The 17,923-nt window shown below is 39.2% G+C and overlaps 1 protein-coding gene across 1 annotated transcript in view; it reads left to right on the top strand.

Moving 5' to 3' along the window:
* LOC120514791 overlaps window positions 1–17,923 on the top strand; it is a 217,889-nt gene that overhangs the window by 106,236 nt on the left and 93,730 nt on the right. The window contains exons 25-27 of the mRNA XM_039735347.1: window positions 879–1,139; window positions 1,657–1,911; window positions 12,705–12,965. Coding sequence (XP_039591281.1) covers window positions 879–1,139; window positions 1,657–1,911; window positions 12,705–12,965 — 777 coding nt within the window. The remainder of the gene's footprint in view (window positions 1–878; window positions 1,140–1,656; window positions 1,912–12,704; window positions 12,966–17,923) is intronic.

Raw genomic sequence — 17,923 nt, 5'->3', positions numbered from 1 at the left:
TGCTGCCAGCGTAGTCCAGATTAGAATAAGCCTTGTGGAGCAGAAAGATAATTGCACACTCCACTCCAATCTTTGTCCAATAGGCAAACTGCACTAGGTCCAGGTGGTCTTCCAAAAGAGGACTCACATAGTCCAGGACCAGCATCTCAAAAGGTCTTCATGATGTGAGACATAAGTTCCACTAGTGTGTAGTCATTAGGTGTAGAGGCACCTGTCTTCTCTGGAACAAGAACAATGCAGAATGTTTTCCTGAGCAGTGGAATTGTCTGGAGCCTTAGGGACAAACTGCACAGGTGACAGAGGACTCCACAAAGTTGGTCAGCACAGGCTTTAAGAACCTGAGAACCTGTGTATAGCTTCATCAGTTGTCTCCCCACTTGGTCTTTAATTATGGACATCCCTCACTGATGGTCAGAGATGGACTCATCACTGTCCATTCCAGTTGATGTTGTAGGAGTTGTTGATGTAGGAGTAATCTTGGGGGGAGACTGGTCATTGAAAGAAGCTGGCAGCGAAAGGGAAAATCTATTTGACAATTGGTTCAGGGTGTTAGCTTTGTTCATATCTCCTTCCTATCTCCATGAGCCCTGGATTGCTGGAGTGTGGAAATTATATTTCCAGTAATTCTTATTAACTAAGAATAAAACTTGCCTGATTCCACTGTTAAAAACAGTAACATCAGGCAGCAAAATCTGTGGCATACAGGCTATAATCGGAATGAAAGTTATAACTCAGCTTATGCACCTAAATGATTCAAAATCTATCGCAAACAGTTTTATGGAGCAGTAATGCAGAACAATCAGCTGAATATTCACAGCTAAATGATGGCCACAGAGAGACCAAGATATTGTTAATGACACTGTATTTTATCTTTACAGCGCCTTGTGTTCCTGAAAATATAACCACATCTGTTGACTGTTTCTCCGACTCTGCCACCATATCCTGGTACTTGAGTGCTGGGGCTGACTTTTACACAGCCAGGATGCTCTCCTCCTCACAGCACAGTGCCCACTGCCAAACTAACGACACGTCTTGCATCATCCCTGGACTGCAGTGTGGGCAAATATATGAAGTGGGTGTTGTGGCCCACGATCAGAGGTGCAACAGCACTGGATTGCTTCTGAATAACCTACAAACAGGTACAGTAAAGATCAGCAATTTTAAATTACCAAGAAAACATTGAAATTTAAACATGTTTCCTTCCAACACATAACTTAGGTGTAGATCACTCAAATATGATCTAATCTGGTGCTCTCATTACAGCCCATAGCACCCTTATTAATTATGAACAAATCTGAATTCATGTAAGTTCTGTTTTATTGAATGCAATTTCCAATTTTACACTAAACGTTCCCTTGTTGGAAAAAATACTTGTCGAAAATTAAAGTTTTAATTTGAGACATTTCCTTATGTTTACAGCCACTTCTGATCTGCCGCCATTTTATATTTAGAGCAGAGAAAGGATTTACTGTCTGTGACACCACACAGTTCTGTTTCCTGGAAAAGTGCTTCAAATGGAAGCGGTCCAGAATACAAACAGACAGTATTTGTTTGAAATGTTTCTTGAAATTCCACAAGGTGGGATTAGCATACTTGGTGACTAAGTATAACCTGAGAAGACCCTAAGCTTACATTGAATTTTTCTTTCTCTTTTAGAGCCCTGTATGCCGCAGAATGTCCATGCAATATACTCAGCAAACATGGCCGAGGTAGGCTGGGACCACAGTCTGGGTGCCGGCTCATACACCGCTGAAGCACTAAGCATTCTGGGGCATTGGGAAAATTGCGAAACCACAGACACAAGATGCAAGATTGAAGGCCTGCTATGTGGAGAAATTTATAATGTCACTGTCTCAGCACACAATGACGTGTGCAACAGCACAATATCTGAGGTCAAAGTCATTGAAACAGGTAACTCTTTAAATGTTTAATGCTGGCATTGCTCTGGGGTCATAACATTATCTGTTTAACTGAATTGGAAAAGCAAGAAATCATTATGAGATATTTTTGGCAAAAATCACCAGTATTTCTTTGCTGCAAAATGAATGAAAAGCAGTGACCTTAACAGGCAACATTGTTGGGAAACAGAGGAAGCCCTTTGAGGAATTCCTAGCAGAGACGTCCTACTCGGACGGCTGCCCTTCTGTTATGTAGAAAAACGAGAGGGTTAGTAAATAATAATTCATTAGTTACATAGGGGCAGTAGTGCTCCTTGAACCCTCAGGTACCACGCCAAACACCTGGTAAAATTGCCACAATGATTATATTTATTATAATAATGTGCACCAAGCACCTCCACTCCACTATATTCATAAATCACAATTACAATAATAAATCAATAATAATCACAATCCTCCACTCCCAGGCTGCGTGCCCTCCTACCACCCAGAGTCCTTTTTATTCCTCCTGACCCGGAAGTCTTTCTGCCCAACAGTTCCACAAGTCCTTATTCCTTCCGGGTCAGGGTAAACAGTACTTTCTTCACCCCGGAAGCCCGCGCTCTTCCTGTGACGAACTTCCGGGTCATGGTGCCCAAATGAATCCATTGGCCTCCGACAGTGACTCCCAGTGGCCCCAAGGTATCCAGCAGGGCTGTGTATAAAAACTACATAGTCCATGAGGCCCTGCTGGAATTGGGCCCGTATATGCTCTCGGAGAGCTCCTCCTAGCGTGCCAGGGGGTGAGAGCCGGAGTAAATGTATATAGTGCTTTTGTAGCTTACTCAACAAATGTTTTCATGGACAGTGGGGAAATACCTCACCCACCAAAACTCCACCCAGATGAGGCAATGGCAGTCATTCTTTCACCAGTGAACTCACCACACATTAGCTATCAGATGGTGACGGGGTGAGAGACATAGCCAATAAGGGTCAGGGATGAATGGGTAGGGATGAACGACCAGGCGGTGGGGTGAAAAACTTAGCCAGGACATCAGGGGACACCCTGCACCCAAGCATATCTTATGACCACAGAGAGTCATGACTTCGGTTTCATATCTCACCAGTTTCAGCACAGTGTCCCCATTGCTATCCAAGGATATTGGGATCCACACATACATGACAGGGTAAGCCAACACCATGGCTTTACCAACACATCTTCCAGCAGCATCCCAAGCTTTTTCTACATGGTGTCCCATCCAAGTACTGGCTGGGCCCAAACATGCTTATCTTCAGGTGGTTTACCTCTTTTGAAATGCAGCTGGTATGGCTGCTGGATAACATCTAGTTTTCCTTTGTGTATGTTCACACAATTATACAAGAAAACACTAGAAATAGAAAATTGTGTCAATAGGCTATAGATCGTGTTTTCCTAAACGTTTTAATCTGAGGACCCAAATGAGAAAATTGTTACCATACTGAGGCCCAAGAAGAGGATTATTAGCATATATAGACAAATAACAATGGCCATGTAATAAAAGGCTGTGTTTTTGGTTCATTTCAGGGATATTTCTCACATGAATGTTGTTAAAAAAAAGCAGAGTGTACAGTGAACATATTTAAAATAAGGCAATAAAAAGTTTGAATTAGCATGAGCCAGCCTAATTTGGGGTGTTCATAAGAAATGTACTGATTTACTTCATGAAGTACAAGTACATAATGAACAAGAATAATTGTGTGATATATTTGAAATATTAAAAGTGTGCTTCAATATATGTGTTTAAAGTCTGAATATTCTCGATTGTAATAACCTCCGATAGATACCACTGATGGCTAAACCCCTAATAAAGGATCAGAAATCAAACATATTATATTCATAATCACAGTGCCTGAAATAGTCTAAAACAATACCCCATGTTACTTATGTTTAAAACTTCTCATTTTCAACCTTCTGGGAGTGAATCTAAGAGGACTAGGCCTACCGGTAAAGAATCAAATATCAAAAATATTATCATACTGGTGATCAGCTGTCACGAAATAGCAAAAATGACACTCCAAATATCTATATAATCTATATGTCTATAAATTGTTTGAAGTTTTATGAAAAGAAGCAACTTTGACCCCTTCTATACCATTAGGGGGTGGTCATTCTTTCTGAAGACACCTATTGGTTTACTCTATCATAAAGGTGTCATTTCCTGCACAAAATATGGTTTTGAAATGGCTTAAAAATGAGGGGATTTCAGGTCTAGTGGGACAGAAATAGGGTGGACCCCAAATGTCTTGCATAACTAGACAACAAGATGAGTTGAGCAGCATATCATATGCAAGGTTATTATAGTTTTGCCTTTTTATTTTAGTTTTCATTTCTATATTTTTTTATACCTTACTTGGAAATTCAGTTTAGTTTTAGTTTTCCTTCATTGTGTATTTTTAGTTTTAGTTTAGTTTTTATTTCACAAAGACATTTCTATCTTATTTTTATATCTATTAGTTTCACTTTTAGTTTTAGTAATTACTTAAAATCAGCAGGTGAGAAGTAGTGTGTTAAATAAGTTATGAAAAAGAAAAGCAAACATTTTAAAAATAACGTAAGATGATTGTTAATGTAATTGTTTTGTCATTGATATGAGTGTTGTTGTCATATCTATCTATTTATATATATATATATATATATATATATATATATATATATAGCAAAATACCTGTGATTGGCAGCGGAGAAGTAAAAAGAAAAGGAAACATTTTAATAATAACGTAACATGATTGACAATGTAATTGTTTTGTCATTGTCATGAGTGTTGCTGGCATATATATATATGTATATATATACACACACATATATAAACAGTAAATGGCCTGTATTTGATATAGCACCTAACTAGAGTTCAAGAACCCCCCTAGGCGCTTTACAACACAACAGTCATTCACACGCTGGTGATGATAAGCTACTATGTAGCCACAGCTGCCCTGGGGCACACTGACAGAAGTGAGAACACTGGCGCCACCAATCCTTCCGACCACCACCAGCAGGCAAGGTAGGTTAAGTGTCTTGCCCAAGGACACAACAGCTGCATTCTCATTTTCCTACCGACTGAGCTACTGCACATCTATACACATCTATACACATATATATATACAGTTATATATACAGTATATACATATACACACATACATATATATACATATACATATATACACATACTGTATATACACACACACATATATACATACTGTATATACAACATATACATATCTACATATATACTGTATATACACATATATATACAAATCTACATATATATATCACATATATATATATATTAGGTGGGACTCGATTAAAAAATTAATCCAATTAATTAGAGGCTGTGTAAGAATTAATCTTGATTAATTTTCGACGTAAATTTGCCCCAAATCGCAAATGTTTTTTTTTAATTTAAAAGGTTTTAGTTGACAGAATCAAATAATAGACATGGACATGAATATTGTAAACTGAAGCTGTTTTAATTTCTGAAAAAAAGCCTTTAAACTGCATTTGAATTCAAAACAGAAACAAAAATATCATCCCTGGTTAAAATTGGGCAGACTTAAAAATAAAGTGGTAGTTTAAGTACTTTAAGTACATTTTCAGAATAGTATTGTCTTTAAATAATAATAACCAAAATTTCAACATAAAGTGCAGTTTTCTTCTTAAAAAATAAGTCAGAAACATAAAAGGTAATTTGACCAACTTACTCTTTAAACTCTGAGTAACATTAGCCAAAATTATTTTGTACATTAGGCTAAAACAGTGTGATCATTGAACATTTTGTAATTAGATGTATTTAGAATTACTACGGTCACGGAAGTCCAATGATCCCCAGTAAGAGCCACAAAGTCCGCTTTCTGTAATGCATCTAATTTTGCTTGCTTTTCAGTGTGCACAAAACCATGCTTTTATCAAGGCTTCAGCGGAAGTCGAAATGATCAGTCGTAGGAGCGCTTTATTCCGACTCTAACATTTTTGTAGCTGTGATGTGTGCATCAGTGTAATGGATGTACCAGGAAATCATGCATTGACAAAAGTTCCGCTTGCTTGGAATTGAAAGTGTGATTAAATGTTATTTTTAACGCGTTATGGAGTACATGCATCGAAGCTTCTCAGCTGTGCTTGTGCTAAGAAAGGGAAAATTTTAAAAATAACGTAACATGATTCTGCGTTAACCTAATATTTTTTACGTCCCAAACCAAGGAGATGGAAGGTAAAATGAATCGGGTAGCGCATACATAGTCAGTACATCCCTCTCGAATCAACCTCAATGTCGGCGTTAGAGGCTTAAGACTCTACAATTGCACCACAGCATGTGGCTTGTCTATGCTAAAGTATGTATTGTAGATCGGGTATATATATACATTTATATATATACCCGTATCGCAGTGGAGAAGTAGAAGTTATGAAAAGAAAAGGGAACATTTTAAAAATAACGTAACATGATTGTCAATATACAGTAATTGTTTTGTGAGTGTTATTGAATGTTGCTGTCATCAAGGATTTGATTATCATTATTTCTTTCAATCAGGCTCGTATTTGTAGGATGTGTTGTGTTCAAGTTACATTCCGTGTTTGTCAATCGTTGTAAAGATAAGAGGTTTCATTCATCGATTAGTTCTTACTGCATCAATAAACAGCTCGTCTTCCTTTTATCTGAGATGTGACAAACTGCATGCACGGGTTTTTTTACACTGTCTTCCTTTAGCGGACATTCACTTTTTCCACCGTGTGCTTTGTTTCCGCAGTAGCTGCACTTATGAATATGATTGTATGTATCAGACGCTTCATATTTTTTTGCTGCCTTCTCAATTGTGTAATTCGGTTTTTGTTCAGCACTCTTTGGAACTGTTGCTTTTTGTCTGTGCACTGCGCCAGTTCACGGAGCCGCTTGGTGTTCTTGCATCGAAGGTTCCCAGCTGTACTGGTGCCATCTCGTAATGTCAGCTAAGACCCGCACTTAAAAGTTTCTCTCGCAGTTTCAATGAGTTTGTGCCAAACACCACCCTGACCATCTCATCTTCCTCTGCATAAGCACAGTCCTTCACACGTGAATATTTACCGGCAGTGTTTGTATTGGATTGCCGCTGATGGAAGGCCTTATATGGGCAGGCACTAAATTACAAACGCTAGTGGCAGCCTGTCTATGAACTTAATTTAATATAAACTTACGGTTCACGCCGTGCTTTGTTTCCGTGTACTTATGAATATGCTTGTATGCATCATTTGCTTCATAATGTTTTTCTGCCTTCTCAATTGTGAAATGGCGTTTTGTGCTCATCGCTGTTTGGAGTTCTTCCTTGTTCTCTACGCACTTACGAGGAGGCGTGATGATGTCACACGAAACTCCCCCACGCCATCTCCAACTCAAGACTCCATTACATTATATGGAAAAATAGCTTCCAGTTATGACCCTTACGCGTACAATTTCGAAATGAAACCTGCCCAACTTTTGTAAGTAAGCTGTAAGGAATAAGCCTGCCAAATTTCAGCCTTCTAAACAAGCAGTGAGTGAGGGCTTTGCCTTTTATTAGTATAGATGACATGGAGCTCCTACGGAGTTTAGTTTTGTGTCACAATCAGACAGAACTGTACACTTAACTGTACACTTAAGGTTTGGATACGAGTTTAATGTTAGTGGAAGCTTACTGCACGACATGGTTTACAATCTGGTTTTGATTTTGTCTGATAAAAACAAGCATAATCAAAACTAGATAGTGAATATGAACAATTTTCCAAGTTTTAAAATATTTTCTCATGAAAATCACGGGGGCTTAGGAAGAACAGAACTCTTAGACTTGAATCAGTGTGCAGACCCCACCTAGCAGTATTGAGGGAAACAAAGAACAACAAACATGTAGTGTGAAGGTTAGGGGCAGTGAGACTTGAATAGCCCAACATAAAGGACAGTAAACCCATAATGAGCAGAGCAAGAGCAGGTAATAGGAGTACGGATAGAAATAAAATGACAGAGATAGCATCTGAGAGTAAGAACAATATATACATTATCTAAACCTGTTTATCCAGAGCAGGATTGCAGGAAACCTGGAGCCTTTGGCAGCAGGTTTGGATGTAAGGCAGGAAAAATCCCCGATATGCAATGAGGTTGATGTTAAGAACAAAAAGGATATGATATTTCAACTATCTATATTGACAGAGAGAGAGAGAAACATGAAAAAAGGGAGACAAATATTTTAAAATATAATTCTGCTAATGGATTACTTTCACAATATCAGGTACTTTGAGTTGAGAATATGAACCAAAAAAGGTAAATGAATAAATATGGAATAAATACAAAAAACACATAGTATGTTTAGTTTTTCATCACTTGGCAGATTCTCTTCGCCTACCTACCTTTGTTTGTTTCGCTTCATTGTTAAACAATGTTTTTAAAGCAAAAGTGATTGGTCAGCAACAATATGCTGATCTTGTATGATGACCTAGTCAGTGTCTCAATCAGTGCTATTTTATTTTCAAAAACCAGGAGTGGTCTCCCGTACACTATCTTGTATACTTGGATATGGGGATGGATATTTGAGGTGTAAACCACAAGAAAAATATTATATTTTTATATTATGTATGTTAAGGAACCATCAACAACAAATCAAATTAAATTAATAATATATTGAACAATTATTATAAAAGTAAAGTTGAATAAATCGGACTCTGCAGCTGCATGGGTAAAAAAAAAATGTGTTCAGGTAAAGTACCACTTCCGGGTGATGTATTTGGCCCAAATACACATTTACAATTGTAGTGTAACAACCACATGGCGAATTTCATCCATCTGTCTAGTTGCGTTTTTGAGTTATCGTGTTTATATACACACAGACACACTTGCACACACATACCATTTCAAAAAACTGTACTTTTGGACTCTGGTAGGTCTATAACGTCAGGATTCATCAAAATATCGAGGTCGAATGTTTTCATGTGTATTATACTTTCTCTATACCTCGTATATGAGAAAGTAAACACGATTTCTCCTGTGCGAAGTGGCAGGTGAATTGCGGTCGACAAAAAGCAGTCACCTGAGAAATAAACTGAAACGTTACTCACGTAATTTTTCTGTCCATATGGTAAATGTTTTGTTGACCAGCACATTCTGATTTCAGCCGTTTCAATTACATCTTGATATACAACAAGCGCAAAGAAAGGCAGCACGTAAATTGCTTTCTATTTCACACGCTTTACACACCCGTATTCAGCTTGCTCTGTCACCACAAATTCTGTTTTAGAGTTAAACTTACAAAGGTTAAAGACTAACGGCAAGAATATTCATTCAAAAACGAAAACAAAAAATATTTTAGTAAATTGTTATTTTATTTCAGTTAGTCTTTCCAGTTACTTTAATAGTTTTATTGAGTTTTAGCTTTTCATTTCGGTTTTGTTAATTATTTCATTTCAGTTTATGAAAACGTTTTTTAATAATAGTTTCAGTTTTGATTTTAGTTTTCGTTAACTATAATAACCTTGATTATATGTGAAGGTTTATTCATACCAATGAGTCAGGAGGGGTCAGACAAGAAAACTGGAGTGATTTCAATGTGTTCAGAAGTATGAAGACAATTATTATTCCACACTAGGAACAGATATCTGAGGTGTATCACTGCCAGGATAAATGCTTAATGTGAGCTTTAGTAAGGTGCAGAAAAAATAAATTCTTCTTTATAATTTTGGAAAGGATGGCATTAGCAGGGGCGGTACAGTGGTGCAGTGGGTAGTGCTGCTGCCTTGCAGTTAGGAGACCCGGGTTCACCTCCCGGGTCCTCCCTGCGTGGAGCTTGCATGTTCTCCCCGTGTCTGCCTGGGTTTCTTCCGGGCGCTCCGGTTTCCATCCAAAGACATGCAGGTTAGGTGGATTGGTGATTCTAAATCTAATTGCGCCCTGTGTTGGCTGGGATTGGCTCCAACAGACCCCCGTAACACTGTAGTTAGGATACAGCGGGCTGGATAATGAATGGATGGTATTAGCAGTCACTTAACTACCTTTGTCACTTGACTCATGGCATTAGGAAATTAGGAAAAAATCAGTTAAAAAATAATGAGTTGATCTAGTTTAATTACCTTGTCTTAAATTTACATTAGATAGATAGACAGACAGATAGATAGATAGATACTTTATTAATCCCAAGGGGAAATTCACATACTCCAGCAGCAGCATACTGATGAAAAACAATATTAAATGAAAGAGAAAAAAAAAATCCATGTCCAAGTAGTAAAAAGTAGTAAAAAGTGTCCAGGGAACAAGTCCACATAAAAGAAAGTGATAGGAGTGATTATTGTTATTATTATTTTAGAAGTAATGTTTTTCAAATGATCTTTAAGTATGTTTGCAAAGTTTTCAGCATATCCCAGTTTTCAATTAGCAATTTAATTAACTCAGTAAAAAGGTTAGTCACAAAGGAAAATTATTCGCAAAAATGTATGCTTTATTTATTTTTTATTGTATACAGGTGGTAGAAACGCCAAAGGCTCAGTGCTGTCTCACCCTTTTGATATTTTCTGGTGTTCTTTTACAGGTTCTTACAGTTCTCAATGGCCCAACAAACATATTCTTTACACTATCAGTAGATTAATATTTATTGAAACACTTTAAATAGGACTATGAGAAGGAATTCACTCTTGGCAAAGCATGTTGCAAAATCTTTTTGCATTTGTGTTTAGAATTTAAGTATGCTGTGATGGTAAGCATGCGATGAAGCAACAACCACTGAAACTGAATTTAGCATACAACGTGGCCCCAACAATAGATATATATATCTGCACCATAATGACTCACCCCTTCCACCACTGTTATGAAGTATATCATTATTTTATTTCTCTCATTTCCTATCATGCTTTTTGATAACTGACTACCCTTAATTTTGTTTTTTTTTTATTTAGTCAAGAAATCCGCTGTTTAGGTTTATTCCTGGCTACAACCATTAGTTAGTTTAGGTTTTACAAATTTAATTCAAGCCATTTCAGTTACGTTTTTGTTTGTGTTATGACTGTTGCCATTTTTGTTTACCAGTTGCTAACACCAATGTAGTTGCCAGGAGTGGAGTTACAGAGGTCACAACCTTTACACAGACTCCATGATGTATTAAAAGGTCAGCATTCAATGCACTGCCTCGTCTGAGGTTGCAGATATTTCTAACCTTTACATTATTTTTGCTCAAAACTATTGACATTTCAAATACTTTTTTGGTTAAGGCACTCGCTTGTTTTCTTGACTCATATTTTGACATCAGAATTAGGGTCTTTGGATCTCCTGATTTTGACTTTTGTTTTGTTTTGACTAACTCTCTCCTCTTGATCAGCCTCTAATAAATCCATCCAGCTATATTTAATAGCTTAATAACAACACTATGAAAATCATCACATACTTGTGGCTCACCCGTTATTTTTATTTCTACTTTTCCAGCTAGTGTTGCAGTGCTTTCACCTCAAAATGTGTCAGGTTAAACTCTTTCTTATATTTCTTTGCTTCTCAGTCATTTCAGCCTGATTGTTTCACACATTGTGATGGGTGGTGGTTCTGTGGGGAATACATATTAGCTCTCTGTGACGCGTCAACAGCAATGTTTATAGGCTACATCTCAGATCACATTCTACCACCATAAATAGTACGCTAAATAATAGGCAGAATATCGCTATTGCGCTTGGGCAAACTCAGCTCATTTTACTATTCAATCATATATGACCTATTACAAACATGTCCAAAAATCTGGAGAGATAGAAAGATAGATAGATAGATAGATAGATAGATAGATAGATAGATAGATAGATAGATTTTTTTAATAACTAGAGGGCTTCACCTGCGCCAGCCTGTGCTACGCGCTAGCCTCATTGCAGTTCTGCCTCTTGCATATGAGGATGCAGATTTTTTTTTCATACAAATTGTTACATATGCATCAACGCAACGTATAACTGCCCGTGATTAAATTTCGTTTCTTTCTCTCTATTAAATAAAATGACTTTGTCAAAAGTTTGGCTCTGAGATTTGTTAATTGTCTTTGCAAAAGCTATTCTAAACGGAAACTCATAAAGTTTTAATACAAATGGCATCTCCTGTGTTGTCTAATGTTATCCACTGAAGATGTACTACATTACCTTTCTTGGATACATCCTTCTTTCTACAGCAATTCGTGCGTTGTAAGACCTGACATTGTTAACGGTTGTAGATATTCTTTGGGATATTGTAAGTTGTTGTTTTCATCTACCATACAATCACCACCAACTGTTTCAGCATAGTCTATTGATATGCATTTAACCAATCTGATGTGTAGCCGATCGACATTTTTGGCGTTAATTTGTTTGACTGGCTCCTTTCTCGATGTCAGGATTGCACGTGTACTCATTTTTTATATTGATAACCCTTCGTGATGAAACTCTTCAGTAGATAGATAGATAGATAGATAGATAGATAGATAGATAGATAGATAGATTAATACTTTATTAAGATTTGAACATAAAATGTCTTCTTTAATTGGGAACTTAAATTGAGGAAAACATTAAAATTTATAAGAGCTGAGAATGCAGGAAGTGTGTCTGACAAAAGCATTCACACAAAAGAGAGTTGAGGTCTTGTTTGAAAATGTTTGAGAGGAGGGTGTGATTTGAAAAAATGTCAAGGCAAAGGTCTCATCTTGTGGGACTTGAAAAAATCTCTCTTCCAAAAATTCTCATCTTCAAAAGGTCTTGTCAAAGGATTTTTTTTATATAATAGAGAGATGTGGCATTATATTCACTCTCTTTATTCATTATGTTAACCACGAAGTTAAGCATGTTTCTTTTCTCGTTTCTCTTCCCAGAGCCCTGCCCTCCTCAGAACGTAGTTGTGGATGTGGACTGTGAGGATGGACTTGTCTCAGTTTCCTGGGAGGAAAGCGCAAACACTGAATCCTACATTGTGACCGCCGAAAAAGATAATGTATTGAGAGCAATGTGCCATATCTCTGGAACAAGCTGTCACATTCCTGACCTGGAGTGCGGTCAGGTGTATGCCCTAAGTGTTAGAGCACAAAACGCTCAAGGCAACAGTTCTGAAAGCTCCGTGGTCTACATAAACACAGGTACAGTCTGCCCGTGAATTGATTGTTGGTATTGTGGTGATCATCTCAGATTCTCTGAGCTGTTTATCTAAATATATCTGCACATTTCACCACAAGTGGTCTAGAACATATCTGCTATATATACATGATGGCAGTTTAGTGACACTTGGTGATTCTTTAATTTGCTAACCAGCCATGAGCTGGAGTTTATCCTGGTAGCACTGGGTCATAGGGTGCCAGCTCAGCATGAACACACACGCTCACCAATGCAGAGCCATTTTAAAGCTTCTGATCAACTTAATAGGCTGTTTCTGATATGTGAGAAGAAAAGCAAAATATGCAGAGAAAATCCACATAGTTAAGTTCATGGAGACTGCAACTAGTCTGGGATTTGATCCAGCCTGCTGGTGCTGGTTAGGCACCCACTCTAGTACAGCAATTATGATTACACTGTCCTCGTTCATTAAACACAAGGTAAGTAAAGTGTACAGAGTACAGTGTGTCTCCTTTTAGAAATATCCACAATGAGTTATTGAATAGATCAGGTTGGGTCAGGTTGAGGAGCATGCACTGGTACAGCACATTACTGCACCCACCACACGATGAAACAGCTTGGTTGGCAACCCCCCAGGAAGACATGTGGTCCAGTTCCATCTTCTGGAAATGAGCCTATATCTGCCGCAGGCAGGTGTTACGTGGGGGTCCCCTTGGCCTGGTCCAGCCACTCGGATCCTCAACAATGAGGACTCTGTGAGTCGGATCACCCTTCGGGGAATCACACCACATGGCCGTAGTGCCGTAACTGACGCTCCCTCACAATGCAGGTAATGTGCCTCATTCGGGACTCCATGAGCAACGACTCATTCGACACAAAGTCAAAACAGCGGTATCCAAGGATTCCCAAAGAGACACCGTATTGAAGGAGTCCAGTCTTCGTCTCAGGTCACAGGATAGCGTCCATGTCTCACAACCATATAGCAAGTCAGGAAGCAACAGGACTCTAAAGACTTGGACCTTCGTCCTTTTTGCATAAATATCAGGAGTGCCACACTTCTCTTTTGGTTGTTGAATAATAATTAAAATTTTTTATACAGGATACAAAGTAGGCACTCTGTAAATATCAATAATTAGAACATTATTGTATGAGTTCACTGTAATCACATCTTGGTATACCAAGGTATGGTAAAATGGGGACATAGTTATTAGCTAACAGCCTTACAGTTTCAGGGTTCTTGGCTTGAATTCCAGGCCCAGTGGCTGTCTGCGTGAAGTCTTAATGCTTTTTTTTTTTAATTGCAGTTTCTTTCCTTATCTCAATGATGGCATTTGTAGCTTTGACCCATATGATTAAGTGTAGGCATGTGTTTATGAGTTTACTCTGTGATGAATTAATACCTCGTCCTGAGTGGTGTCTGCCGTGCACCCTATGCAATTGAAATAGATTCTTATTCCCCAGAAGATTGATATATTTCAGTCGGTTTAAGCAATGACATTTGTGTCTAATAGATTCTGGGTGACTGCTGGCTCAAAGCCTGTCAGTGTGAAGTTTTTGTTTTTTTTTCCATGTTCTATATTAGGTTAATTAGGATTTACAAATTTGACTTGTGTGGGCATGTGGAGGAAGCGGCATGGTGGCACAGTGGGTAGCACTGCTGTCTCGCAGTTAGGAGACCCGGGTTCACTTCTCAGGTCCTCCCTGTGTGGAGTTTGCATGTTCTCCCCATGTCTGCATGGGTTTCCTCTGGGTACTCCGGTTTCCTCCCACAGGCCAAAGAAATTTAGGTTAGGTGCATTGGCGATTCTAAATTGGGGTGTGTGTGTATGCGTGCCCTGCAGTGGGCTGGCGCCTGCAAGAGCTGAGAATACAGGAAGTGTGTCTGACAAAAGCATTCACACAAAAGAGAGTTGAGGTCTTGTTTGAAAATGTTTGAGAGGAGGGTGTGATTTGAAAAATGTCAAGGCAAAGGTCTAGATCTTGTGGGACTTGAAAAAATCTCTCTTCAAAAATTCTTGTCTCTCAAAAGTCTTGTCAAAGGATTTTTTTATATACCGATATTTACTTTTGTACCACGCACCCTCGTGTAAGACACCCATCCTAATTTTTACATGTGCGGCGTTGTGATTGTATAGGAAGCATTTAGAGAGAGCTGAGAAAAAGAGCGAGAGAGAGAGCGAGAGAGAGAGCCTGAAGGGCGAGCAAGCTGCAGAGAGAGAGCGCGAGTGGGCGAGCAAGCGAGCGAGAGAGAGGAGTGAGTGGGCGAGCAAGCGAGCGAGAGAGAGAAAGGGCAGCAAGCGGCGAGAGAGGAGCAGCGAGTGAAGCGAAACAAACGAGCGAGAGAGGCTGGCGAGTGGCCGAGAGAGTGCAGTGGGCGGCGAGAGAGAGCGCGGCGTGTGAAAGCGACGCAAGCCTGAGAGAGAAGCGCTGAGTGGGCGAAACAAGAGCCGCAGAGCGAGCGAACAAGCCCAAGCAGAAGAAGTTTCCTCATGTATGACGCACATTTCCTCGGTATGGACGCGCACCTGATTTTCTAATGCTAATTTTCGAAAAAATGCGCGTGGTACGGGTAAATACTGTAATAGAGAAATGTGGCATTATATTCACTCTCTTTATTCATTATGTTAACCACTAAGTTAAGCATGTTTCTTTTCTCGTTTCTTTTCCCAGAGCCCTGCCCTCCTCAGAGCGTAGTTGTGGATGTGGACTGTGAGGATGGACTTGTCTCAGTTTCCTGGGAGGAAAGCGCAAACACTGAATCCTACATTGTGACTGCGAAAAGATAATGTATTGAGAGCAATGTGCCATATCTCTGGAACAAGCTGTCACATTCCTGACCTGAGTGCGGTCAGGTGTATGCCCTAAGTGTTAGAGCACAAAGCGCTCAAGGCAACAGTTCTGAAAGCTGCGTGGTCCACATAAACACAGGTACAGTCTGCCCGTGAATTGATTGTTGGGATTGTGGTGATCATCTCAGATTCTCTGAGCTGTTAATCTAAATATATCTGCACATTTCACCACAAGTGGTCTAGAACATATGCTATATATACATGATGGCAGTTTAGTGACACTTGGTGATTCTTTAATATGCTAACCAACCATGAGCTGGAGTTTATCCTGGTAGCACTGGGTTATAGGGTGCCAGCTCAGCATGAACACACACACTCACCAATGCAGAGCCATTTTAAAGCTTCTGATCAACTTAATAGGCTCTTTCTGATATGTGAGAAGAAAAGCAAAATATCCAGAGAAAATCCACATAGTTAAGTTCATGGAGACTGCAACTAGTCTGGGATTTGATCCAGCCTGCTGGTGCTGGTTAGGCACCCACTCTAGTACAGCAATTATGATTACACTGTACTCGTTCATTAAACACAAGGTAAGTAAAGTGTACAGAGTACAGTGTGTCTCCTTTTAGAAATATCCACAATGAGTTATTGAATAGATCAGGTTGGGTCAGGTTGAGGAGCATGCACTGGTATAGCACATTACTGCACCCACCACACGATGAAACAGCTTGGTTGGCAACCCCCAGGCAGACATGTGGTCCAGTTCCATCCTCTGGAAATTAGCCTATATCTGCTGCAGGCAAGTGTTACGTGGGGTCCCCTTGGCCTGGTCCAGCCCTCGGATCCTCAACAATGAGGACTCTGTGAGCCAGATCACCCTTCGGAGAATCACACCACATGGCCGTAGTGCCAGAACCGACTCATTCGACACAAAGTCAAAACAGTGGTACCCAAGGATTCCCAAAGAGACACCATACCGAAGGAGTCCAGCCTTCGTCTCAGGTCACTGGATAGTGTCCATGTCTCAACCATATAGCAAGACAGGAAGCAACAGGACTCTAAAGACTTGGACCTTCGTCCTTTGCATAAATATCAGGAGTGCCACACTTCTCTTTTGGTTGTTGAATAATAATGAATTTTTTTATGCAGGATACAAAGTAGGCAATCTGTAAATATCAATAATTAGAAGATCATTGTATGAGTTCACTGTAATCACATCTTGGTATACCAAGGTATGGTAAAATGGGGACATACAGTGTGAAAAACTATTTGCCCCTTCCTGATTTCTTATTCTTTTGCATGTTTGTCACACAAAATGTTTCTGATCATCAAACACATTTAACCATTAGTCAAATATAACACAAGTAAACACAAAATGCAGTTTTTAAATGATGGTTTTATTATTTAGAGAAAACAAAATCCAAACCTACATGGCCCTGTGTGAAAAAGTAATTGCTCCCTTGTTAAAAATAACCTAACTGTGGTGTATCACACCTGAGTTCAATTTCCGAGCCACCCCAGGCCTGATTACTGCCACACCTGTTTCAATCAAGAAATCACTTAAATAGGAGCTGCCTGACACAGAGAAGTAGACCAAAAGCACCTCAAAAGCTAGACATCATGCCAAGATCCAAAGAAATTCAGGAACAAATGAGAACAGAAGTAATTGAGATCTATCAGTCTGGTAAAGGTTATAAAGCCATTTCTAAAGCTTTGGGACTCCAGCGAACCACAGTGAGAGCCATTATCCACAAATGGCAAAAACATGGAACAGTGGTGAACCTTCCCAGGAGTGGCCGGCCGACCAAAATTACCCCAAGAGCGCAGAGACGACTCATCTGAGAGGTCACAAAAGACCCCAGGACAACGTCTAAAGAACTGCAGGTCTCACTTGCCTCAATTAAGGTCAGTGTTCACGACTCCACCATAAGAAAGAGACTGGGCAAAAACGGCCTGCATGGCAGATTTCCAAGACGCAAACCACTGTTAAGCAAAAAGAACATTAGGGCTCGTCTCAATTTTGCTAAGAAACATCTCAATGATTGCAAAGACTTTTGGGAAAATACCTTGTGGACTGATGAGACAAAATTGAACTTTCTGGAAGGCAAATGTCCCATTACATCTGGCGTAAAAGGAACACAGCATTTCAGAAAAGAACATCACACCAACAGTAAAATATGGTGGTGGTAGCGTGA

This window comes from Polypterus senegalus, chromosome 14 (assembly GCF_016835505.1).
Source record: "Polypterus senegalus isolate Bchr_013 chromosome 14, ASM1683550v1, whole genome shotgun sequence".
NCBI lineage: Eukaryota > Metazoa > Chordata > Cladistia > Polypteriformes > Polypteridae > Polypterus > Polypterus senegalus.
The sequence above is the reverse complement of the archived record's forward strand: the minus strand, read 5'-3'. Positions and strand labels throughout refer to the sequence as shown.